Source organism: Schistocerca gregaria, chromosome 7 (genome assembly GCF_023897955.1).
Source record: "Schistocerca gregaria isolate iqSchGreg1 chromosome 7, iqSchGreg1.2, whole genome shotgun sequence".
NCBI lineage: Eukaryota > Metazoa > Arthropoda > Insecta > Orthoptera > Acrididae > Schistocerca > Schistocerca gregaria.
Genome location: NC_064926.1, coordinates 166,003,137 through 166,029,059, shown reverse-complemented (window position 1 = coordinate 166,029,059; position 25,923 = coordinate 166,003,137). Strand labels below are relative to the sequence as shown.

General features: G+C 38.5%; 1 protein-coding gene across 1 annotated transcript in view; it reads right to left on the bottom strand.

Annotated features, from left to right (window-relative positions):
* The window catches only part of LOC126281209 (regulator of nonsense transcripts 1), a 113,281-nt gene that overhangs the window by 15,894 nt on the left and 71,464 nt on the right, over positions 1-25,923 (bottom strand). The window contains exons 9-13 of the mRNA XM_049979946.1: positions 20,058-20,341; positions 18,131-18,389; positions 4,388-4,601; positions 3,864-4,090; positions 951-1,184 (exon numbers count right to left, since the gene is read on the bottom strand). Of these exons, the coding sequence (XP_049835903.1) occupies positions 951-1,184; positions 3,864-4,090; positions 4,388-4,601; positions 18,131-18,389; positions 20,058-20,341 (1,218 nt within the window). The remainder of the gene's footprint in view (positions 1-950; positions 1,185-3,863; positions 4,091-4,387; positions 4,602-18,130; positions 18,390-20,057; positions 20,342-25,923) is intronic.

Here is a 25,923-nt window from a genome sequence, read left to right as displayed (position 1 = left end):
AAATACACTGTCCTGGTAAGCCTAAAGAACTGTGTTTGTTCAAATGTATAATGAACTTACCACTTTATTATAACCATCACAAAGGAGCCTTGATAGAGAGTACAACCTGAAGAGACTGGTTCTGTTCTATAATTGTTCCTGCCATGTATACATATTTGGAGGAGACATGTTTGGAGGAGACATGTTTATCAGCATATCCTGTTCTTTCATATACAATGCACTTTGTCTGCAGAAGTAGAGCTCGTTTCAGATAACGGGATGATCACTGTGAGATACCTCCCTCCTTGTGTTAAGGAACTCGTACAGTCAAGGAACTTTGGTGCGATTCATTTCTCGTCGAACCTTACAAAACAGCTTGAGCAAGAAGGTTCAGATGTCCTCAGGAATTACCTGATTGAGTTCAAAGCAGTCAACAGTGTTTTTAAGGCTTGGAGCACCATGGACATATCAACAGCTTGATGAAAGGGAGAGAATTGCAACTCACACTGCTGAAAGTGACTTGAAATACACAGCACTGAGGAATACAATACTGCTGCTCCATCAGCCCACTGTCATGAAAAAAATCTATGGTTATGAAGATGATAAAAACTTCCCCGAGTGGTTAAATAGCTAGATGAACCACGATTTGAGCAGGAACAGAAAAAAAATAGACATATCCCAAAAGTGTACTGAAAACAAGTGATACAAACTACATTGTGTTTTAAGTGTAATTTTTTGAAGTAAGTTATTAGTTTCTGGCAAGTAATCTGTAAGTAAAGCACTAGGTTTTCATATGTGACATATCAGATTATCTGTGGTTTTCTGTTTACCTGCACAGTCTCAAGTCTGCATAAACATGGGTAAATGGGCTGTGTGTGATCTTCCAAGAACATTATTTGAATTGTACCGAACTTCTCTCGCGTTGGACATACTTTCAGTGATCAGTCTATTTTGGATTAATTCAGACTCACCTTTGATAGCACTTTTGGGTTGCCAACGATTATAATCCCATATTTTGCACGTGTGAGTGCAACATTCAGTCTTCTTGGGTCATTTAAGAATCCAATTCCTTGATGTTCATTCGAACGCACACAAGACATGATGATCAGATCCTTTTCCCTACCCTGGAAAGCGTCTACACTAGCAACTTCTATTTCCTGGTAGAGCTTTGCATGCAATGAGCCCTGATACTGCATGTACTGCACCTGAAATACAGGCAACTTTTAAGATACAATGAATAAACAAATTCTCCAGAATCAGCATACTTCTGAAAGTTTACATTTTAGAATCTGCAACAAAAAAAATTACGAAAATCTGGGAGTGGGGAGGGAGGTTTCAAACATTTGATGAACATATACATTATAATACATTAAAGTGTGAACTAAATTAACTAATCTCATTCCATTTATAAACTAGAAGTGACAAATAAAAAAATTTACACCACATCTTAAACATTAAGTTCTACTCTCCTTTCTTTGAATTTTGAAATGGCCTCTGCTCTAAGGCTTGAGCATAATCCTAGTTCAGCAGCCATATAGGTCACGTAGGCAACAGCTGACTACCATAGTAACTCTCATTGCTGCATCCCCTATGACACGGCTTGTCGGCATAATGGCTTTGATAAGCTGTGTATTGCTATTAAATTGTGTTAATGACATAGTATAATCAGTCTCCTGTATGTGAATCTGGTATGCTGTAGTTCTACACTGACTGTTTTATGAAAAAGCAGAACATTTGCAACTAGCAAGAGCTCACATAAATATATAATATAGAGTACCACATGCACACCTCAATATTTTGGCCTACGCATTCTGCGACAGTCCAGGAAATGGATCATGCATGGAGCTACCAAACAGATCTCATTGAATATAATGAAGAAGAAAAAGTTATATCTTCAGATCACAAGGAACAAGTGGTGGAAGGGAGATGAGAGTTTAACATCCTGTCGACATTGAGGTCATCAGAGATGGAGCCTAAGCTCGGGATAGGTCAGGAAATTGTCGGTGTCCTTCCAAAGGAACCATCCTGGCATTTGCATTAATCATTACAGAAATCACTGAACAGCTACATCTGGATGCCCAGATGGGGATTGAACAGTCATGCGAATCACAATGAAAGCCTACGTTATACAGTGATATCACAAATCACCCATGTATCTCATTCAATGTGCGAGTTAAAGGATGCTTTGCACTCAACACTGTAAATGAAACAAGATGGTCCCTGCCCCACATGCACAACATACCAAACAACATGAAACAAAGACAGCTGGAACTTATGCGACGTACTAATGTTCTACTCCTGCCAAGCAATATTTTTTTCCGATTTTTGTTTCAACAGTGTATGACTTGACATACTGTGGCTATACTACATACAACCAAAATTATCAATAACCTATAAACATACAATTCCTCATTAATTTATTATTCAGTTCAAGGTATTCTGTCAGTTGATTACAATAATATATTTAAATTTTGGCATACTAATATTTTTGAAGTAGTTAACACTGTTCTTTATTCAACTAAGCCCTTGAAGAACTCACTAATTTAACAGAATTTCAAGTGGTGAAACGTAACTCACAAAAAGGTAGTTCACCAAGGAGGTATTCATTGTGATAATCAAACAGTACTGACAACTTTTGTAACTTCCCAAATAACTGTATTTTCCTTAAACCAAATTATTACTGGAACCAATAGGTCATCTACATTATTTGAAATTTCACCCTACAGTGTTACTAACTATGATGTAATTTTAAGACCACAAAACAGAATTTTGCCATTTTAAAATAGGTCTTCCAATTCAAAATTCTTCTGTCCCTGGCAAGCTAATGCATAACTTAAACCTCTGTGATAATCTGCCACCCGCGTTCATACGATCAACACTTCTCGAGTAAAATGAAGTTCTGCACCAGAGTGTGCACTTGGATGGAACTTCCTGGCAGAGACAAACTGTGTCAGACTGAGACTCAAATTTGGGACCTTTGGCTTTATCCAACATGTTTGGAAAGTAGAAGATAAGGTACTGGCAGAAGTAAAGCTCTGAGGATGGTTTGAGAGTCGATCTTGGGTAGCTCAGACAAAGATCCTCAGTGCGACTCTTGCCCTAGCATGTAGTTTAAAGTTGTTAGGAAGTTTCACCTCTGTAGTAACTTGTACTATCTCTTGTAACTTCTTTTAGTCAATCAGTGGATAACACTCATTCCCATCACTTCTTTCTGTCAGCATCATGAATGACACTGTACTTGTGTTATTACACACACACACACACACACACACACACACACACACACACACTAAAACCAATGTTGTGAAACTATTCCATTAGAACTTTATTGTAAAAAAACACTCTAGATCTGCCACTGTCATACTTAGAAATAGCTAGGTACATTATAAGTACGATTTGCATCTCATCAAGCAGTAGGCTATGACAAATGATCCGAAAAAGATCCACGTAATTTTTTGCACGCTTCTTTATTCCTTGTGGTACACCAGCAAGGTATTTACACAGAACAGATAGTATGACAAGTTAGCACAGAAGAAACAGTCAACAGCTGAAATTAATCTGAAACAACACATTACTTTTGCCTATAAAAATTTTAATTTAATTCTTAATTTCAAAAAAGCAATTTTAAGCATATTTGCACAGCTTTCTAATTTCTATAAGAAATTTACATAAAAGCTTCTAGTAATAAATTCCTCAAGTGGTGGAAAAATTAGCATTTTAAGTCAGATATTCACATCTCTTCCACTGTGATAACTACACTTTTCTCAGTACAATATCCCCCCCCCTCCCCAAAAAAAAAAAAAAAAAAAAAAAAAAAAAAAAAAAAAAAAAAAAAAAAAAAAAAAAAACACCACTGTATTCCATTTGACATTTCAAAGACTCACCAAGTACGCCCGTTGTCCCTCATATGGTGTTATGACACCAATCTGCTCAGGCTTGACTCCACACCTCAAAAATCTTGTTGTAATTTTTTCAACATTTGCTGCTTCTGTGCGATTTAAATATGATGTTCCAGAGCCTGCGATTTCTTCTTGGCCTTGAGTTACATAAAAAAACATTGGCTTGTCTGGCTGTGGCCATGGAAATTCAATTTTTGTCAATTTACGTTCATCTGAAAAATAGTTACATATTTTTAGTATTTTTCTATTAACTGCACTATGGATGCGAATCTTGAGTCTTTAAACGCAAATTACCGATCAGCACTGACATTATTTCTTGAACAGACATTGAATCTCAAACAATCTTTTAACTGTATCCTTACTAAATGGAATACCGGTAAGTATGATGTACAAACCTTCAACTTTCAAGTTATTATTGTTAAATGCTTGTATTTGTAAATGTAATTATAATATAAAATGTATATAATATAAAATGTAATTATAATGTTCATGCACGAAAATTTACTAACCTGCACACACTCCATTCTGAAGTGAGCCTTCATAGAAAAAATTTGAAGGAAATTTGGATAATTCTGGATGCATTCTATATTGCACCTCAAGCCTGAATGGGCGGATCCCCAATACAACCAAACGTTCAAACAATGACTGCGACAATCCGGCACGTGCAGCTTTTTTGCACATAACCACTGGGCCCAACTGGCAGTGATCACCAACAAGAATTAGCTACAAAAAAAAAAAACAAATTCACCTATTATCACCCTGACATTCATAAGTAGCAGTTTCAGTTGTCTGTACATCAGTTTTTACTCCTAATATTTTAAACGCAAAAATACTTAATACTGTTGTTTCTAACTGAAAAACAGCTACGCTACTGTGAGCAGCAACTGAAATTATAAACATATGCACTCAGGTATTACCAGTCACAATCTCCTGGAAATTAGTAAAAATGGCCAGAGGGACTGTGACTAAATATGCTTTAATCTCATTTTTGATAGCCATTTGAAGTAAATGGAATTCTGCTGAACATATAGCTCTTGTATTTTTCCAATAATAATTCAATGGGCAATGTGTTTATTTCCAGAATTCCACAATTTGGAAGGAGTCTGCCCAAATATCAAATGGCTAAAAATTTTAAAAAATATCGTATTTAGTAATAGGATTTATTACAGAGCAAACATTTTGCTAGACGAAAACTTCATATTTGTCATAAATCAAATAAATGAAAATATAGACAAGAATGCTGGCTCAACATATGACATAGCATAATAATCTCTCTCTTGTTGCTAGTTTTAACAATATGGATTACTATTGACAATTTTAAGAAACTATTTCCAGTACATAAATATAGATGAAGTAACCAATTTCCAGTTATGACATATCATGTTTGATGTTTAAATTTATTACATCTTTGGTACTACAGGTACTACTCTCACTAATCCAGCCATTCCTGGCACATATGGGTGTCGGATTAGTGGAAGTGCTGGATTATTGAGTGTCTGAAATTTATTTTATTCATTTATTTTGAAAACATATGGGATATAGTGTACTGTACTTTATTAAAGCAAAGGATGCGTTTTAAAACACAGAGGATATACTTTATTAAATCAAAATTTCATTAATTTTCAAAGAAAACTTATTCCTCAAGTGTATACTGTACATAATTATACAGTCTCATCACTTTGAAACATGTCCCTAATTTTTAACTGTCGCTATGATGATACACGGCGGTGGCATGCTTTATCATGCAAGCGCTTTACAAGCATTACATCAGTACTACACGTATCTAGTTCTTGCATAATGTACTCCAGGAAGACCTCAGCAGCTTGAGCAGCAGCAGCAGCAGCAGCAGCAGCAGCAGCAGCAGCAGCGTGAGTTATCTTCCTGCTCAATCCTCCTGCGTCCTCTTCATCACTTTCATCATTACTTTCTTGCGCGCTTTTGCTTATTTCTCCATCTGTTCAAGTTTGCTCTGTATCACAGTTTTCCTCATTCAACCTCTTAGTAACATCTTCATCATCAATTTGTTCTCCTCCTGGAAGGTTGTGAAACATGTCAGTGTACAAAGTAACTGATAATTCTGAATTGACTGGCTCATCGCTGTCGCTCACTACTGGGTGTTCAACTTGGCATCAATGAATGGCCACCATTTTTCTCCAGTTCTTCATTATGTAGCTCTCTCCACTTTATCCCATGCTTCGGCTGCATGGAAAACTGTACCACATATATTAATTGCTTTCCAGTTCTTCAGCATAGTCTCAATAGAGTCATTTTCACTTCTGTTCAGCAAGGAGACAAGAAGTGAATGTCGATAATGATGTTTAATTGATTCCAAAATTCCTGGTGCAAGGGCTGAATTAGATCTGTCACACTGGGTGGGACAAAAGAGTGCTTGTACAGGTGTACCATCGGACTTAGAGAAACATGTGAAGGATGACTGAGGGCATTGTCAATTATAAGGATAGCTTTCAGTGGAAGCTTTTTCTTCTTTAGCTCTTTTCTCACTCCAGTGCAAACGTTTCATGGAAACACAGAGAATATTTGTCTGTCCATTCACACTTTCTTCTGAGCGCAATACTGCACTGGTCGAGTATTTTTATCACTATGTTGAAAACAACGTGTATGTTGGGATTTTCCAACCACCCTAAGCGGTAGTTTATGAATACCATTTGTATTATAACACGCCATTAATGTGAAGCGCTGTTTCTGCTGCTTGTAACCGCAAGCTTCCTTCTCGTTCTTGGCAGCTTATGTTTTTGAAGGAAGCATCTTCTAAAGAGAGTTCTGTTTCATCAGCATTATACAAGGCATCAGCAGTTAAATTATCTTCCTCTATTATTTTCCGTATCTTGCTTACAAACTCATCAGCATTCTTATTGATAGCTGAGCTACTTTCCCTCTTGACTGTCAGATGCCAAATGCCGTGTTGTTTTTTCCAGTTTGATATCCAACCTTCGCTCACTGCAAACTAGTTACTACCGCCAAGTAGTTTGTTAAAGGCAGCTGCTTTTTCCTTTGTAATTGGGCCACTGACTGGAATTCCTTTACTGTGGTGTTGTTTGAACAATCTATAAACAGCTACGCCCAGTTCTCCATTTTCACTCTTTCGCAAAACCTTCAGTTTTCCCAACTCACTATCCATTTCTGTTGACTACTGTCAAATAAGATCATCTATCTTTTTGATGTCATAAATAGTTGCTTGTCCAACACTGAACTCAGCAGCAATGGCTTTCTGCTAAGAAAGCTGATTTAACTTAACCAAAATTTCGTGTTTCTGCTTGAGGTCTAGCGTAACTCATTTTCTTTTAGAAGACATGATTCCGACTGTAAAGAAAGCTACAAATTCAAATACAGTATATAAAGCATTGTTTAACTAAACATTGTTGCACACGATAATTCATCGTGTATGTGTTTTTGGATGTGCTGAGAGGCCAGACTACTGAGTGCCAGATTAGTGAACTAGTGTAACTCCATTTGCAACATATTTTGCAGACAGTAGTCACATACACCGCTTATTATACTTAGAGAATTACATCATAGTACGACACGTAGTTCAAGAGATATGATGATAAAACTCTCAAATGCATGAAAAATTGTTGCATCATGCATGACGTTTTAATAAATTTATTCCTTACTACTAAGATATTCTTAAGCTGAGTCAAATTAAGGAAATTCCTGACACCTGGCAGCACTTTTGACAGCTTTCAACTGTGAAGCACAAATCCCTGTAAGCAGATACAGTAACCATCTATAGATACATGAAGAGGTGTTGCCATAGACACATTATATAAATCATATTGAAGACACATGAAGCACTTGCACCCAGCGCACAGAAACTGTCCATGATCATGTCTCTTAATTTGTATACTATACTTTTACATTTGTACATTATGCATATTTCTTTGTATGACTGTTTCATAATTTCAAAGATGGTTTCAGAAATACACGGAAATGAAATTTTTTGCCTTCACCACAAACACATTTAATTTGTTGATTTCAATTACAATGCAAATTGGCAGAATGAGTACCTGAGCAATGATGGGTTTGCCAGCAAGCGTGTCCACAAAGCGCGCATATGGGCATGACCAACACTGCTAATCAACGGACTCAAATTATGCACTCTGCCAGGTGGATGGAAGACTTCTGCACCAAGACTCAAAATATGACAATATGAACGACATTCAGCTGTGTTCCTGGCATTCAAAGAAGCAAATATTTTACAAGGAAAGCTAGAATGTTATGCATCACAGGTCTGAATTACTAGTTTCGCCAGTATACATCAACCTCGTGTAAGAACTATAGTTGACAAATATTTGCCAGGTAGATGATTTGTGTTTGAAACCTGAGGTTAGGTTGCATGTTAATGAAGGGTAATATACATCTCAGTTCCGTTTTAACGTTTTTTTCTGCCCGAGAAAATATCTAATTTAGTTGCCTATAATTAGCAAACTGAGCTGCAAGTTAACTTTTCTTATTTGCTATTGATTACAAGTTGTGCTTTAAAAGAGAATTATATGAACAGTGTGTCTTGCACAATAATTGTATGTCCAGAATACATATTTCTGCGCATAACAAGGGTAGCACTGAGAAACTGCCACTTGCTGTGAAAAATAGAAGTTTATTGCATGGTTTAAATTTTCATGCATTTCATAGTGAGGCTATGATTAATTTCACAGTTTTTAAATAAACTTGCACATAAATCGAAAGTTCAAGAATTGATAACTGAAGATTCTGATATGCAAAAATAAAACTTGGTGCTACAGCCAGTATTCTAACCCTAATTTGATACATATTTAAAAGCACGTCTCCCACATTTAGAATACCTTAAATTATCCTCCCCACCATTCCCTCCAAGTCGGATTCTTTAGACTGTCCCCTTCTCCCTCAGTACTGGCTGTAAACTGGCCGAATTATGGGTTGATGTAAATGAAATTTCAAAATACAGCACAGGACACAAACATGTGCATAGCGTCATTTTAAAGAGAAAAGCAAATGTTTTACAGGAATCCATGTATATTTTAGTACACTCGACTGTCGTTAGTATTCCCTCATAATAACATTTTTCCACATAGTACGTCCATATTTGGAACTCCCAGTCTCAATTCCATTAAATGTTCTCCCTCCCTGCTTAGCTCTTTCAAATTTGATTGTATTAGTAGTTTTGCCACTGCAACTTTTGGTGCCAAGAGTTCTGGAAATGGTGGTGGGAGCAGGACATTTGTGTCTGCAGGGTGAGGAAATGTGTACATAGACAGTACTGTTCAGTGCTGGCAACTTTGCACTTCATAAAGATCGTATGCTATGGTGAAAATAATGCAGAGAAGCAGTTCGTATCGGCTGGCAGTAGTTCTGAAGAGTTCAGACTTCTACTCACAAGTACCAAACAGAGGCAGGGGCAAATCTGTAGCTATCAAACAGTAAACTGAATATTTATTAGCATGCAACTCAAATGCTGGTGTTCTTTGTTCATGTTTTATACTGATACGTCATGGATAAAAAGACAGTCAACAAACAAAGAAAGCGGAACAATATTCCAGAAGTAGACAACACACAATAGTGATGTGATTCATGGTAAAATAATACATTGTCACAAAAGGTGGCACTCATTGCTTCAAATGGTTGGATCAGAAAGCTCAATACTGGCAAAATTTAGTGTATCAATGTGTTGCAGGTGAGGCTGGAAATGTTAACATTGATACTGTTCAGTCACAGAAAAACTGATTCCATCTATCATAGAAAGGTTCAGTTACAATTATGTTTTTAATGCACATGAAATGGGTTTATTTTTTCACTGTCTGCCAGATAAAACTTGAGTTCAAAGAACAGAAATGAAGAAATTAAGCAGAGGCTACCTGTCTTCTTATGTCGTAATGAAAATTGAACAGAATTTGGTGTCACTAATAACGGGCAAGGAGAAGCATCCTCATTACTTCCTGAGATGCAAGGTTCGGTGTCAGAAATAGGAAATCATCATGCTTATTGATCAGTGTGCAGTGTATCCCCAAGATGTGTCATGCCCACTTAATATAAATGTAGTGTTTCTTTCCCTCCCCACTGTACAAGTCATCTTCAGTCATTGTGAAATGCCTGAAACAAAAATACAGAATGATTCTTGCATAGGAACAGCTAGGCTGTCTTCAAACAACAATGAAAGAGATGAAGATCTTTGATGTTATGCATTTTTAACAAGTGCCTGGGGTTCTGTGCAAGAATGCCCCTCTCATAACTGCTGCAAGAGGACTGGCTTTCATTGGATACTTATAGAAGACAAGTTAGAATATTAAGAAATTGCAGCTGATCAACAGCAGCAAATAATGGCACAGAAAGAGAACAATGAATACCTAAGCTTCGATGTGTATGTTGAGTGTAACTAATGTTTTGCCATCTGTCAGTCAATGACACTTTATTAAAGTCCTGCATGAATAGGTGTGACAGTGAAACAAGAAAAAATGAAGATGAGGATGAATCGCAACCTTTGCCAGTTGAACTACAATATCAAAAACTACTGACACAATGGACGCAGCTAAGCTCTCTGTATAAACTAACTGCTAATACAATATTAAAATTAAAAAAAAAGAAGGGTCAGCTGTTTACATGTTTTTGAAACCTATGCAAAGACAGGAGTATGTACAGTATGTTACTGTATTATAGTGCAGTTTGTCTAAGATGTGTGATATGCTGATAGTTTGTTGAAATGGTACATCCTATTCAATTACCAGAAGTGATTCACTGAGGAAGTCACTAAATGAATGATACTTCTTCAATAAACATCACATGCCAGGTTTGCATTCTGGGCACTGGAAGTTACCCTCTTATGTCACATGACATTTCTGCATTCCAATTGACTGATGGCAATAGTGTACAGCTAATGTCCTCATTTCTAATGTATTTTTGGTTCTCGTTTCTACAGCACAATTTTGAAAGTTTCCAGATATGATATTCCAAATCCGTTCTCAGAAACAAGCATTTTGAATTATTAGATTATTCGAGTTAGCATGGCACCAAGTGTGGCACTAAGAGATCTCGTATTACCTCAAATCCCCCGATATTCTCACTGACAAAAAAAAAACTGAAACCTAGCAAATTGTGTATTTTTAGGTATTACATTTTCCTGCCCACAATGTTCAAAATTTGCGATCCTTTCAAAATAACCATGATAATGAGATTCCACTGTATATACTATTCTAATAAGACAATGTAAGTAACATAAAAAACAGAAAAGAATCACGACAAAAATAAGTTTCCCATGCTCAAAAGTAAAATATTTTGTCTGCATTCACAAAAACAGCACAGGTATACTTAAAATTAAAAACCTGAAAATAAGAATACTTTCCACTGTTAAAATATAATCAATTTTTGTGTTGTAATACTATAAACTCAAATGGTCATAACAGATAAATTTGCAGTCCTTTCAGTGGTTAGTTGGTAGGTTTAATGACTCAAGGGACGAAACTACGAGGTCATCAGTCCCTCCTACTTGGAACAGGCAAGCCAACAAAACTGAATAACAAAGAAGGGCCTAATGCACAAAACTGAAAGGAAGAAAACCTCAATGTCTACTGAAGGTTAACAAACTGTAGAGAAAGGAACAAGGAAGAAGAAAGGGGGGGGGGGGGGGGGGATGGGCAAGGTGTCATATCCAGGGAGCAATGGAGGGCTTCAAAAGCAAAAAGTGCGATGTGGAACATACCTCCCGCCACTTACCAGAGACACCCCACCGAACAACACCTACAAGACTAGTGATGTGGACTGCGTGAGACAAGCACAGAAAACAAAGGTAGAACAAGGGGGAAGAAGAGCAAAAGAGCAGAGCATCCAGCAACTCCAACTCCTCAATGGGCTGCCATTGATCGCACAGGGGGAATTAGGGGCTACAGATGGAAAGATCAATAGCTAAGAATGTGCAATGTGCCACACTAAAATGTGTGGGGGCTCCACTGTTTAAGAGGCAGAGATCAAGCCCTGCCAGCAGGTCTCCAACAATCCTGCCCCAGTCAGTGGTCTCAGTACCACCCCACAGAGGGTTATGGGCATTAAAATTCCCAAATGGAAGGAAAGGGGCAGGGAGCTGTTTAAGGAGGGTAAGAAGAGCAGGAAGTGTAGGAGGCCAGTCTGGAAGGAGAGAAAGATTGCATATCATTACTCCAAAGTCTAAATGGGTCTGAACAGCCACAGCTTCCAGCGCAGCATGACTCACACCAGAGGCAGTAGGGAGGGAGGTCTTCCCCAGATGGCTAACACTACAGCCAGTTAGTTTTCTAAAGTGCTGGAAGTTCTACGGCAGTGTATAAAGTCTTAACCATTCAATGTGTTGATAAGTTTTACAGTTCTGAGAGAAATTACTCTGTCACTTAACACAAAAAAGTGTATTTTTAACTGTGAAAACAATCTGGGAATTTTTTTCCTTGTCCACATATACACCCTGTCACTGCAATTGAGTAGTTTCTTCAAGGGTTGGACCTCCCTTTCTAAATTCTATTTCTGTAGTGTTAGCCATCTGGGGAAGACCTCCCTCCCTACTGCCTCTGGTGTGAGTCATGCTGCGCTGGAAGCTGTGACTGTTCAGACCCATTTAGACTTTGGAGTAATGATATGCAATCTTTCTCTCCTTCCAGACTGGCCTCCTACACTTCCTGCTCTTCTTACCCTCCTTAAACAGCTCCCTGCCCCTTTCCTTCCATTTGGGAATTTTAATGCCCATAACCCTCTGTGGGGTAGTACTGAGACCACTGACTGGGGCAGGATTGTTGGAGACCTACTGGCAGACCTGCTGGCGCGCGCACGCGCACACACACACACACACACACACACACACACACACACACACACACACACACACACACACACTATGCGCATTTTGAAAATATCTTTGATTTGCAGCAAAATATACGCTGCATATTTTCGTATTACGAAAGTGTATATCAGAATTAACCAACCACAGCACGTTAGTTTCCGAAGCACTGAAATCGAAATTGTGTTGTGCTTTTGTTAGCCAACCATAGCTGATGTCACATGATCTCACCAGTCGATGATAGCAGATATTCAGAGCATAGGACATGTGACGTAGTCCACCAACAGCAACCAACATCACTGTTCACTGGCGCAAACACACAAATAGGAAAAGTTAATGGTTTAAATTAATATACATAGTGTGGCTACTAGAAAAGCTAAGCACTCACATATAATACTGGTCTTTCTTGCACATGTTATACTTTAATATACAACACGCAAAAGTGTGAGTAAAATTTTAAATACTACATCAACATCTGGGCTCAAAATTCTTCTAAGTTGTTGGCCCTCAGAGTGTTAACCTTTAAATGAGAATCAAACACACTGTGATTTAAGAAACTGAAAGCACATTCACACATGTAACATAATTCACGTTGTGTAAAATGAAATTTACTTTGAAACTAATGCTTTTCAGCCACCATTCCCAGTATTTTCCCACGACCTGTTAGAATTTGTTTCAGCAACTGTCGGAGAGTGCCTGAAAATGGCAATATTGCATGTGCACAGCTACGACTACTTAAGAAGCCTACATGTTCATACTTATATAGCATTAAGAAAGCTTACATTACATTGTTAACAGAACAGAATATCAGGGGGTACTCCAAGTGCATCGGAATTTCGTAAACCAGACTAAAATGCATAATTTGACTGAAAGTGCACATTTGCATGTCCAGATTCACAAAGAAGTAGGACGCAGTCTGATAGTAAGCTTTTCAGTGTGATTTTCGGGTGGCAAATTTTCTTGGAGTATCAGTACTGTATTACTTCATTTTTGGTTCTTTATTATGGCATAATGCCAAATGCGCCAGGGGAGAAAAACAGGCACTTGTTATTCATAAAAACAGTTGACACTAGCCAACATTGTAGAATGAGACACTGTTTCAAATAAATTGACTGGCTCAGCGGAAAAGATGAATAAAAGCCAAATTTCTTCAGCAAATCGACAATAACTTCAGTGTTCTGCAAGGCAATTAATGTTCGAATGCCAAAAAAATGGAAATAAAATAAAACCAGGAAACTAAAACTAATAACGTATTTTAGCCTTTCATAAGTATGTGAATGTAATTTAATTCACTTGCTAGCTCTCAGCCACAGAAATCCATTTTGTTTTCATTTGATGTGACGGTTGTAAACAAAGAAGAAACAGCAAAATTACTAAACCTAACAGTGGTCATGTGGAGGCCTCCACCCTCTCCATTGCAACTTAGATGGCTCTGCACATGTGTGAATCTGGCAGCTTGGGCTCGCCAGAAGAATTTTTCCAGCTGGTGGCTGGCTGCTAGTTGCTACTGCTGACACAGTTAACAGCCCTACTTCAAGTAGCCATAAGTGGGAGCAGGTTCTGCTTGTACACGACTGAACTGCACATGCACACTAGCCCGCTGGCAAATGCTCAAACAAACCTAATGTAAACCATTGTGATGTCACGGTCATGGGAAGCAGTTTGCTGTTATGAAGTACTGCATAGTCTTAGTCCTAAAGCCTCTGACACATTCCAGTGTTGGCAGACGCATGTGTGCGCATTATGTTTTGTTGTTGGAAATTGTGCATTTCCTTTGCAAATTAAATTTATTTTGGTTTTCTTTCCCTCATTTACATTTTATTGCTGCAGTATTATTCTGCAGTAGCAGGCTAAAATAAAATTCTTTGTTAGAGTTTCAGTTCTTACCAGTCAAAATTAAAAGGACTTAACTGAAAAACATAACAATGAAAAATCACATGTCTTGCATATATGTCTTCCACAGGGCTGTGAGCTACAGGGCCAGAGGCTGGAGCTGGGGTGAATACGGGTAGACAAACATACTATAGGTTAGATGGATGGAAGGTGGATTGCTGCTGCGAGAGGGATGGGGAGGATAGTGGGGCGGGTACTTTTCATTTCAGTGAATGAAGACAAGTCACTAAAAGCCTGGTGAAGAGTGTGACTCAGCTGCTCCAGACCTGGGAAGTACTGAGTCAAGAGGGGGGCACTCCAATGTGGCCCATCAGTGGCTACATGAGGGGAGGGACATGAGTGGGGAGACCAAGCACTGGACATTTCTTTGTAGACAAAGTGTGGACATTAACTTTGGTCTGTGAAGGCACCAGCAAGACAGAGAACAACCCCATAGACACAATCATAGAGAAGGGAAGAAGGGAAAGAGTTGCTGCCTTTTTGGAGAAACAATTCTAGCATTTGCTCCTAAATGTGAATACAGTAAGATAAACCATCTGTTTTCTGATTTAATATTTTTCTTAAACATACATACAACCCAATTTAATCTGAAAAACAACTTCATAAACAATGATAGAGGTGATTAATAATCCACTAATTATCTCTACCAAGGTGTAAAAGAGTGCACAGTGTCTGGCAATGTGTTTTATCAAACCACCTCCAGACTCACCCTCTACCATTTCACTATCTAACAACAAACACTTAAATATTTCCTGGCGAGCTCCAATTTCTGATTTATTGTAATGATCGTTTCTCCCTATAAAGATCTCATTGCAACAACAACAAAAAAAAGCCTTTGTTTCAATGACTGTCTCCCCAACTTGCGTATCACATGAACCACACCCCCCTCCCCACTTTTGCAGTCATACAACAAAAGCTACTCTTCTCTGAACTTTTTCCACGGCGTCCATCAATCCTATACAATATGAATCCCACACTGCACAGCAATACTCCAGAAGAGGACGGATAAGCTTAGTGTAGGCAGTCCTTTTAACAGACTTGTTGCATCTGCTAAGTGTTCTGCCAATAAAACACACACTGTTTTGTTTGTCCGCCCTCCCATCCCCCAACAAAATTATCTATGGGGTCAATCCAATTTAAATTATTTGTAATCGTAATACCTACATATTTTGTTGAATTAATTGCCTTTAGATTTGTGTAATATACTTTGTAACTGAAATTTAACTGAATCATTTATTTCTCATGTGGATGACATCACGTTTCTTTATTCAGAATCAACTATCACTTTTCACACCATACGTATATCTTGTCTAAGTCATACTGCAATAGATTCTGATCTTCTAATTACTTTACTGGACAGTAAATAACAGCGTCTTCTGAAAACCATCTAAGAGGGGTGCTCGGACTGTCTCATAAATCATTTATGTAGATTAACAATACCAGACGTCCTGTAATACTTACACCATGTGATCAGAAGTATCCAGACATACCCAAAAAAACACACTTTTTTTCATATTAGGTGCATTGGGCTGCCACCTACTGCCAGGTACTCCGTATCAGCGACCTCTGTAGTCATTATACATCGTGAGGAAGCAGAATAGGGCACACCGCAGAACTCATGGACTTCGAATGTCGGAGGGTGAGTCAGTGTCACTTGTGTCACCCGTCTGTGCACGAGATTTCCTTAGGTCCACTGTTTCTGACGTGACAGTGAAGTGGAAATGTGAAGGGACACACACAGCACAAAAGCGTACAGGCCAACCTTGGCTGTTGACTGACAAACACCGCCGGCTGTTGAAGAGGGTCATAACGTGTAATATGCAGATGTCTAACCACACCGTCACACAGGAATTCCGAACTGCATCAGGATACACTGGACATACTATGACAGTTAGGCAGGAGATGAGAAAACTAATTTCATGGTCAAGCAGCTGCTCATAAGCCACACACCATGCCAGTAAATGCCAAATGACACCTCGCTTACTGTAAGGAGCGTAAACATTGGATGATTGAACAGTGGGAAAATGTTGTGTGGAGTGACAAATCACGGTACACAACGTGGCACTCTAATGGCAGGATGTAGGTATGGCGAATGCCCAGTGAATGTCATCTGACAGCGTGTGTAGTGCCAACAGTAAAATTCGGAGGCAGTGGTGTTATGGTGTGGTTGTGTTTTTCATGGAGGGGGCTTGCATTCCTTGTTGTTTTGTGTGGCACTATCACAGCACAGGCCTACTTCACATTTAAGCACCTTCTTGCTTCCCACTGTTTAAGAACAATTCGGGGATGGCGATGCATATTTGAACACTGTCAAGCACCTGTTCATAATGCACTGGTTATAAGACAATAACATCCTTCTAATGGACTAGCTTTCACAGAGTCCGGACCTGAATCCTATAGAACACCTTTGGGATGTTTTTGAATGCCGACTTCATGGCAAGCCTCACTAACCAACATCAATACCTCTCCTCAGTGCAGCACTGAATGAAAAATGGGCTGCCATTCCCCAAGAAACCTTCCAGCACATTAATGAATGTATGCTTGCGAGCGTGGAAGCTGTCCTCAACGCTAAGGGTAGGCCAACACCATATTGAATTACAGCATTACTGATGGAGGGCGCCACAAACTTTTAAGTTATTTTCAACCAGATGTCCGGATACTTTTGATCACATAGTGTACTTTAAGAACACCTGATAGAGATTCCGTTTTAATCAATGACTCTCCATGAGTAACTACAAACTATGATCTTTCAGAGAGGAAATCGAGATTGCAGTTGCCCAACAAAGACAATACAATTTCATTAGAAGTCATTTCTGAGAAATGGTATCAAAAGCCTTCTGGAAATCTACGAATATGAAATCCAACCGAGATCCCCCGTCGATAGCACTCATTACTTATGTTTCAAAAGAATGATATTGTCTGAATCTGTGTTGATTATTTGTTAACAGGGCATTTTCTTTGCAGTAACTCATTATGTTCAAGCACAGCATATGTTGGAAAATCCTTCTGAAAATCATGATCAGTGATATGGGTCTGTAATTCAGTGGATTACTATTATTTCCTTTCTGGAGTATTCGTTTGACCTACACAACTTTCATCTTTGGGTATGGATCTTCTGTCAAGCGAGTAGCTGAATACGAGTGCTAAGCATTTGCTATTGTATACGTACATAATAAAACTAACTGGTATACAATCTGGACCTGCTTTGTCAAGCGATTTAAGCTGCTTTGCTACACCTAGGGTGTCTAGTTCTAAGTTACTAGTGTTGGCAATTATGTTCAATTTGAATTCTGACACATTTACATCATATTCTTTGATGAAGAAATATCGTAAAATCGCGTTTCATAACACTGCTTTAGTGAGACTGTTGTCAGTAACATTACCACTGCTATTGTGCAGTGAAGGTATCAATTGTGTGTTGCTGCTTGTGTACTTTACTTATGACACGAATCTCTCTGGATTTTATGCCAGATTTCGAGACAATTTTGTTGTGGAAACTATTAAACACAAACACACATGCACCATTGACTCCCCCCCCCACACACACACACACACACAATTTACGATTTACCTGTTTCGCTCCTAGTACAACTGGAACCATGCACTCCGGTTCTGTTGCTTGCATACTTTCATCAATAAGAATTGAATGAAATTTCAAGCGTTGTAAGCGTGGGTCACCTGCACCCACACAGGTGCAACAGATAACATCTGCAGCCTCCAAAAGCTCTTTCTCAGCAGCTTTCTTCAGCATGCGGTACCTTTTCTCATCTACGGAGGACAGTTCACCTGTCTCATCTTTCAACTGCTGTAGCTTCTGCAGTTCGGTATTGCTGTAAATAGATGACACACAACTTCGTTACAAATTAAATTAATTTCAGCATTTAACATGAAGAACAAAAATGCATTCTGGTCATAAAGACACAAATAAATATTGGTCACTTGCATACATCAGTATATCTCAAGCATAAGAAACCTGGCACGGTTAGCAATGACAAATTTCTTCCGGAAGTTGCACCTGAAGCAACAAAGTAACAAACTAAATAATAACTATTACTTGTTTTTAAAAAAAAAGACTAATTTGCATTGCAGGATGGTATTTCATCCAGGTAGCACCAATGCAAAAGTACATCACACAACTGACAGAGCACTGATGCCACAGGTTACAAAGGGCAATTAATTTTGCTGAGACTGGACCACATCAAATCACATAAAATTCTCCCTAACTGCCCCATCGTAACAGCAATGAATCCAAACTAGAAGACGACAAATAAATATTCATGACCTAATAAATGTACTGTGTAAAAATAGAATCAATTTCTGAGTATTAATGGACTAGGACTTTGAGAAATTATTATGATCATCCGAGTCCAAAGCTGAGTAATGAGAAACTGTAACAATTTGACAAGAAATGTGCTATCATAGTACCATTGTTCGAGTCTGTTAACTGACTTTATTATTGTTAAATAAGAACGTATGTGTCACTTTTCAAAGCTACCTGTGCCTGCATGCATGGCTGCAACAGCACTCTGTACTGAATTTATCAACATCTTTCCTCAAAATTACTGCTTTTAAGTAGTAGTGTTTCTTCCATTTTTCCAATAAAAATAAGGTCTGAAATAGCATCGCACGTGATGTACATTCATTAATGGCACTGATGTTATATGTATTAGCACACCGCCGTTAAGCCCTCTCTTTGATCACCACTTTCCATGAAAACGCATGGACGCATACAAGCTACCACAGGCTCACGTACACGCGCACAGAGACAGAGAAAGATACAAAGTTACTATGAAACAAAAGCCACATGGCACTTTTAGAGCCTGTAATGTTGTATTTTACAGAGAGATTTGAGTGCAAGCAATTTTTATGTTAAAATACAAATTTACAATTTTAGTTATTCTTCTTTGCTTCAACTAACAAAATTGTCTGACCATTTGTCTCACATTAATTACTTCTACTTGAAGTTGTTGCAAAGAAATAAAACAGCTGCATACAATGACTGCACCCAACTTACTGACAAGAAACTGTATCTGTGTATTTAAGCACATAGTACTAACTTTGCTAGGAACATTGTTAATAGTATTCGGCAATTTTTAGATCTATGTCTGAAACAGTACTGGTGAGCCAATCCAGCAGACATAGGCACGAGCATTCACTTGTACAGAGAGTACAATCCACCTAAAAGTCACCAAGGTTGCAGCATCAGTATGCAGTTTGCTTAACACAATGAACATGGATAATGTCGTAAACTATGTAACCCAATAGCCTACTGAAGAAAAGTAAACTCACTAATGAGAGATTAAGCAGCAATAAAATCATTTTCAATGAAAAAAACTACAGTTCATCATCTTAAGGATGTGCATTACATCAACGATGGTTAATGTCGTAAGTAACTTTTAAGTACCATGGCACAGTTATAAATGCAGGAGTAATGTTTATGACAGTTACTTTTATAAATAATTCTGAAATTACTCCTAAATGAAAAAAATGTTTCATACCTGTCCATAATTCGTATCTGTTTATGCAAAGCAAGGAAGGAGACGGGGGAATCAATAGCTTCACGCGATTTTGCACAGAGACGAACAACTTTCAGGCCCGTCTGATGAATCTTCTCAGTTAACTGATCAACAGCTATGTTTGAAGGAGCACAAACAAGTACTGAACCACCACTCTGCTTCACTAGATGGTAAACAATAGTTGCTGATGTTACAGTCTTGCCAGTTCCTGGTGGTCCCTGAATCAGCGACAATGGGCGCTGGACTGCATGCTTCACAGCATACACCTAAAAAAAACACAGAATATTCCAAACAATGAGAGAGAGAGAGAGAGAGAGAGAGAGAGAGAGAGAGAGAGAGAGAGAGCACAAGAGCACACAAGTGACGTGGAATTAGGTAAAACACACACACACACACACACACACACACACACACACACACACAAACTTTCAATCTATTTAGAATTGATATAAGGTGTCTCGTTTACAGGCGAACTAGCCAATGATATTTAATGATTATTTAACCACCACCACTACCACCACCAGGAAACCAAAGGAATGCAATCACCGCAGGAGCAAAGAGACTAGCAATAGCCTAAAAAAGCTTCACTGGAAAGAAAAATGTGAATACGAAATTTGTAGTGCTCCAGAAGAGAGCTGACTATTAGATGAGCAGGTTTAACTAATGGCGAGGTACTGAATCAAACTGAAGACAAAGGAACTTTATGGCCCAATTAGTTTAAATAGGAAGATACAACAATTCAAGGCAGAGATAGATTATTAATCATCATAAAGATGACACCTGAATGATCTTCTGGAGATGGCGGTCAGGTATGCGTGAGTTGTGCTTGCTTGAGCAAGTGTGTGTGTGTGTGTGTGTGTGTGTGTGTGTGTGTGTGTGTCCTATGAGCAGCACAATTAGTGGAAGATTATTCACAATTGTATGTCCTGAAAATTTTGAAAACTGCCCTGGGAAAAAATTTCAACTCTGATGAACATCCCAATAAGAAAAATAAAAATTGCTTTAGTTTATCGTTGAAATTTGGTAGACACTATGCACTGGATATCTACTACAGTCTCCACACAAAGTATTTTTGATTAATCTCTGTGGACCCAGTTACTTTTTATTGTATTGGGGGAATTTCAAGAAATGTATTCCTGACTTACGTGTCAAATCACTTCAACACAAAAATGGGCTGTATGTTATACGGATTGATCAACAAAGTTCACAAACAGTAATAGAAATATGTAAAAAGGCTAATGTGCAAAATATTGTCAGTATGTCTGTGACAGTACTAAGAATGGTCAAAACATTGCTTGATTATTCTGGAACATATCTTATCCACGGGTTGTTGCTCTTTACACAGAAAATGTGAAGTGATTTTAATTATCTATTTACTACGAAGATAATAGCATGCTAAATGTTTGGCAATAAAAATATTTCTCTCTATGCCGTAGCCCTAAACAGTAAGTACTTGAAATGTTACTGGCTAGGCATTACTATGGTCATATTGCTGCATTGTTGTTGTTGTGGTCTTCAGCCTGGAGACTGGTTTGATGCAGCTCTCCATGCTACTCTATCCTGTGAAAGCTTCTTCATCTCCCAGTACCCACTGCGGCCTACATCCTTCATCTCTTGGTCTCCCTCTACATTTTTTACCCTCCACGCTGCCCTCCAGTACTAAATTGGTGATCCCTTGGTGCCTCAGAACATGTCCTACCAACCGATCCCTTCTTCTAGTCAAGTTGTGCCACAAGCTCCTCTTCTCCTCAATCCTATTCAGTAACTCCTCATTAGTTATGTGTTCTACCGATCTAATCTTCAGCATTCTTCAGTAGCACCACATTTCGAAAGCTTCTATTCTCTTCTTGTCCCAACTATTTATCGTCCATGTTTCACTTCCATACAAGGCGACACTCCATACAAAAACTTTCAGAAACGACTTCCTGACACTTAAATCTATGCTCGATCTTAACAAATTTCTCTTCTTCAGAAACGCTTTCCTTGCCATAGCCAGTCTACATTTTATATCCTCTCTACTTCGACCATCATCAGTTATTTTGATCTCCAAATAGGAAAACTCCTTTCCTACTTTAAGTGTCTCATTTCTCTCGGCATCACCTGATTTAATTTGACTACATTCCATTATCCTCGTTTTGCTTTTGTTGATGTTCATCTTACATCCTCCTTTCAAGACCCTGTCCATTCTGTTCAACTGCTCTTCCAAGTCCTTTGCTGTCTCCGACAGAATTACGTCATCTTAAAGTTTTTATTTTTTCTCCATGGATTTTAATACCTACTCCAAATTTTTATTTTGTTTCCTTTACTGCTTGCTCAATATACAGATTGAACAACATCGGGGAGAGGCTACAACCCCGTCCCACTCCCTTCCCAACCACTGCTTCCCTTTCATGTCCCTCGACCCTCTTAACTGCCATCTGCTATCTGTACAAATTGTAAATAGCCTTTCACTCTCTGTATTTTATCCCTGCCACCTTCAGAATTTGAAAAACAGTATTCCAGTCAACATTGTCACAAATGCTAGAAACGTAGGTTTGCCTTTTCTTAATCTAGCTTCTAAAATAAGTCGTAGAGTCAGTATTGCCTCACGTGTTCCCATATCCAAACTGATCTTCCCCGAGGTCAACTTCTACCAGTTTTTCCATTCGTCTGTGAAGAATTTGCCTTAGTATTTTGCAGCCATGAATTATTAAACTGATAGTTTGGTAATTTTCACATCTGTCAACGCCTGCTTTCTTTGGGATTGGAATTACTATATTCTTCTTGAAGTCTGAGGGTATTTCGCCTGCCTCATACATCTTGTTCACCAGATGGAGAGTTTTGTCAGGACTGGTTCTCCCAACGCTGTCAGTAGTTCTAATGGAACGTTGTCTACTCCGTGGGCCTTGTTTCGACTTAGGTCTTTCAGTCCTCTATCAAACTCTTCACGCAGTATAATATCTCCCATTTCATCTTCATCTACGTCCTCTTCCATTTCTATAACATTGCCCTGAAGTAAATCGCCCTTGTATAGACCCTCTATATACTCCTTCCACCTTTCTGCTTTCACTTCGTTGCTTAGAACTGCGTTTCCATCTGAGCTCTTGATATTCATGGAAGTGGTTCTCTTTTCTCCAAAGGTCTCTTTAATTTTCCTGTACGCAGTTTCTATTTTACCCCTAGTGAGATAAGCCTCTACACCATTACATTTGTCCTCTAGCCATCCCTGCTTAGCCATTTTGCACTTCCTGTCGATCTCATTTTTGAGACATTTTTATTCCTTTTTGCCTGCTTCATTTACTGGATTTTTATATTTTCTCCTTTCATCAATTAAATTCAATATTCATTCTGACACCCAAGGATTTCTACTAGCCCTTGTCTTTTTACCTACTTGATCCTCTGCTGCGTTCACTACTTCATCCCTCAAAGCTACCCATTCTTCTTCAACTGTATTTCTTTCCCCCATTCTTGTCAATTGTTCCCTTATGCTCTCCCTGAAACTCTGTACAACCTCTGGTTTAGTCAGTTTATCCAGGTCCCATCTCCTTAAACTCCCACCTTTTCACAGTTTCTTCAGTTTTAATCTACAGTTCATAACCAGTAGATTGTGGTCAGAATCCACATCTGCCCCTGGAAATGTCTTACAATTTAAAACCTGGTTCCTATATCTCTGTCTTACTATTATATAATCAATCTGAAACCTGTCAGTATTTCCAGGGTTCTCCCATGTATACAACTTCCTTTCATGATTCTTAAACCAAGTGTTAGCTATGATTATATTCACCTAGTATGTTTCCTTCTCTCTCTTTTCCAACTCTTGAATTCCAGTCACCCATGTCTATTAAATTTTCGTCTCCCTTCACTACCTGAATAATTTCTTCTATCTCAACATACATTTCATCGCCGCACACAGAAACGAATTACTTTCAGTGTCTCATAAGACGGCTTCATCATTCTTGTCTTTCCAGTTAATAAATATTGTCCACAGTTTGTTTTATTTGACAGAATGTTAGTGACAAAATCACCTTCACTATTACTTTTACTTTTACAGTTATGAAAGAACGTGGCTTGGTTCAGTAACATCTTTCACAATCACCTAAACTAGGTTTGGCCATAGTGTGCTAAACTTCACACATGCACAATGTGCCACATGCATGCAGCACTGGGCTTGGCCTGACTCGGCACTACTCAGTATATCTCTAGCTTGCTTGTCCTACTCAGAACTACTCAATACAGAGTGACATTTCATTTAAGTGTGATGTGATACTGTTTCTTTCAGTATTCAGTGTGCCACTTCTCAATAGCACAGTTTTCTTCAGCACAGCAGAATGTTGATGTCAGTGCTGTTTACCTTCTTTATTTGCTTGGGGGACAGGAAGTAAGTTAGGGCTTCAGTGGTTGTTTCTACAAAGAGAGGCACTCCAGTAAAAGATCATCAAAAGCCTTCAAAAATGAATGAGTATCATAGTTCCAATTTGAAGAGAAGGGTGAGAATTCTTAATATCTACTACGGAGTTGAATAATCAAAGGTTATCCCCGATTTTCCATAGAATATTACTACAACTCCAAGCACAAAAAAAATTTAAGATTTAACTGATAATGAAAGAGCAAAAAATTACAATGGTCGAGAGAATTTGTACAGGATCCATTGTTCTGTACATCAAAAACCATACTGCGCTAAATTTTCAGACCTGGAGCATCTGATAAAATCCGTGGTACAAACATTAATTTTCTTGAAGTTGCATGCATTGTAACACCTTCAGTTTCAACAGTTTGAGGGAATTCAACACAGAGTGTTGGCAAAGTATGTAGGTGTAACCACGAAGCATTCCTGGAACAATTTTTTTTTTATTCACATCTAGATATTGTTGAATTTCTGAAGGTAAAAGAAAAAAGTAACCAAAATCAAAAGATCCAGAATGTATGCAGACCTAATTTTTTGAGAGTGCTTTGTGATGGCTCTAAAGATTTGATGTATTTGGAATCACAATAATTTTGTAGCCTTAACATTGTGTGTGACTTAGAACCTAGGTGGATACTCTCAGATTTGCTCTGTGTCTTGTGGGAAGTATCCTATTTGGCACCCTCTAGTGTAATTCAGTGCTTACTTTATGCATATGAAAAACTGGTTTTGTGATTTGTATTGAGCAAGGTACTGACTCAATAAAAAGACGGTTTGTTTAACAGGCACTGGAGATTTTACAACTAACTATTCTTTGGTCATACAGCAAGTGTCACCCGAAAATTCACAAAGATCTTTTCCTAGATTATTTTTACAGTTGCACCTTATCGGAACCATCATTGTGAGCTTTGCCCAGTATTATCGTTACTTGCAGAATAATTGTGACGTTATCATTTATGCAACTTCAGTGGCACATGTTGCCAACAACTGAAGAGGCACAATTTAGCATTAACTGTATAATTACCAGACCTAAAGGGATGGTGCCTTGAAGTAGAGATGGGTCGTTCGGGAACAAACAGGTCCAAAGGAATGTTTCACCAAAATGAACGGAAAGAGCGAGGAACAAATTCTAAGGAACGATCTTTCATAGTTCACTACAGTCACAGCTCTCTACATACAGTTCCCAGGAACGGGAAACGGTCGGTCTCATACCCCCAACAGCACATCGGCCAGTCTCGTTCCAGCCTCGGCGTCGTTCCTGTCTGCCTTGGTTGCCTTCTTCGCGTGGCCATTCGTTGCAGTTCCACTGCCGACTGCTCATAGTTAGTTCAGTATAGAGTTGTTGTTGTTGTTCGATTTGTTTGCTTTGCACGCCCATTCTAGATCTGTCGCAAACCTTTTTTGAACTCTGAACTTCCGGTTCTTTTCATATTCTATTCAGAGTCCATGAAGAGTAATTAAAATGTA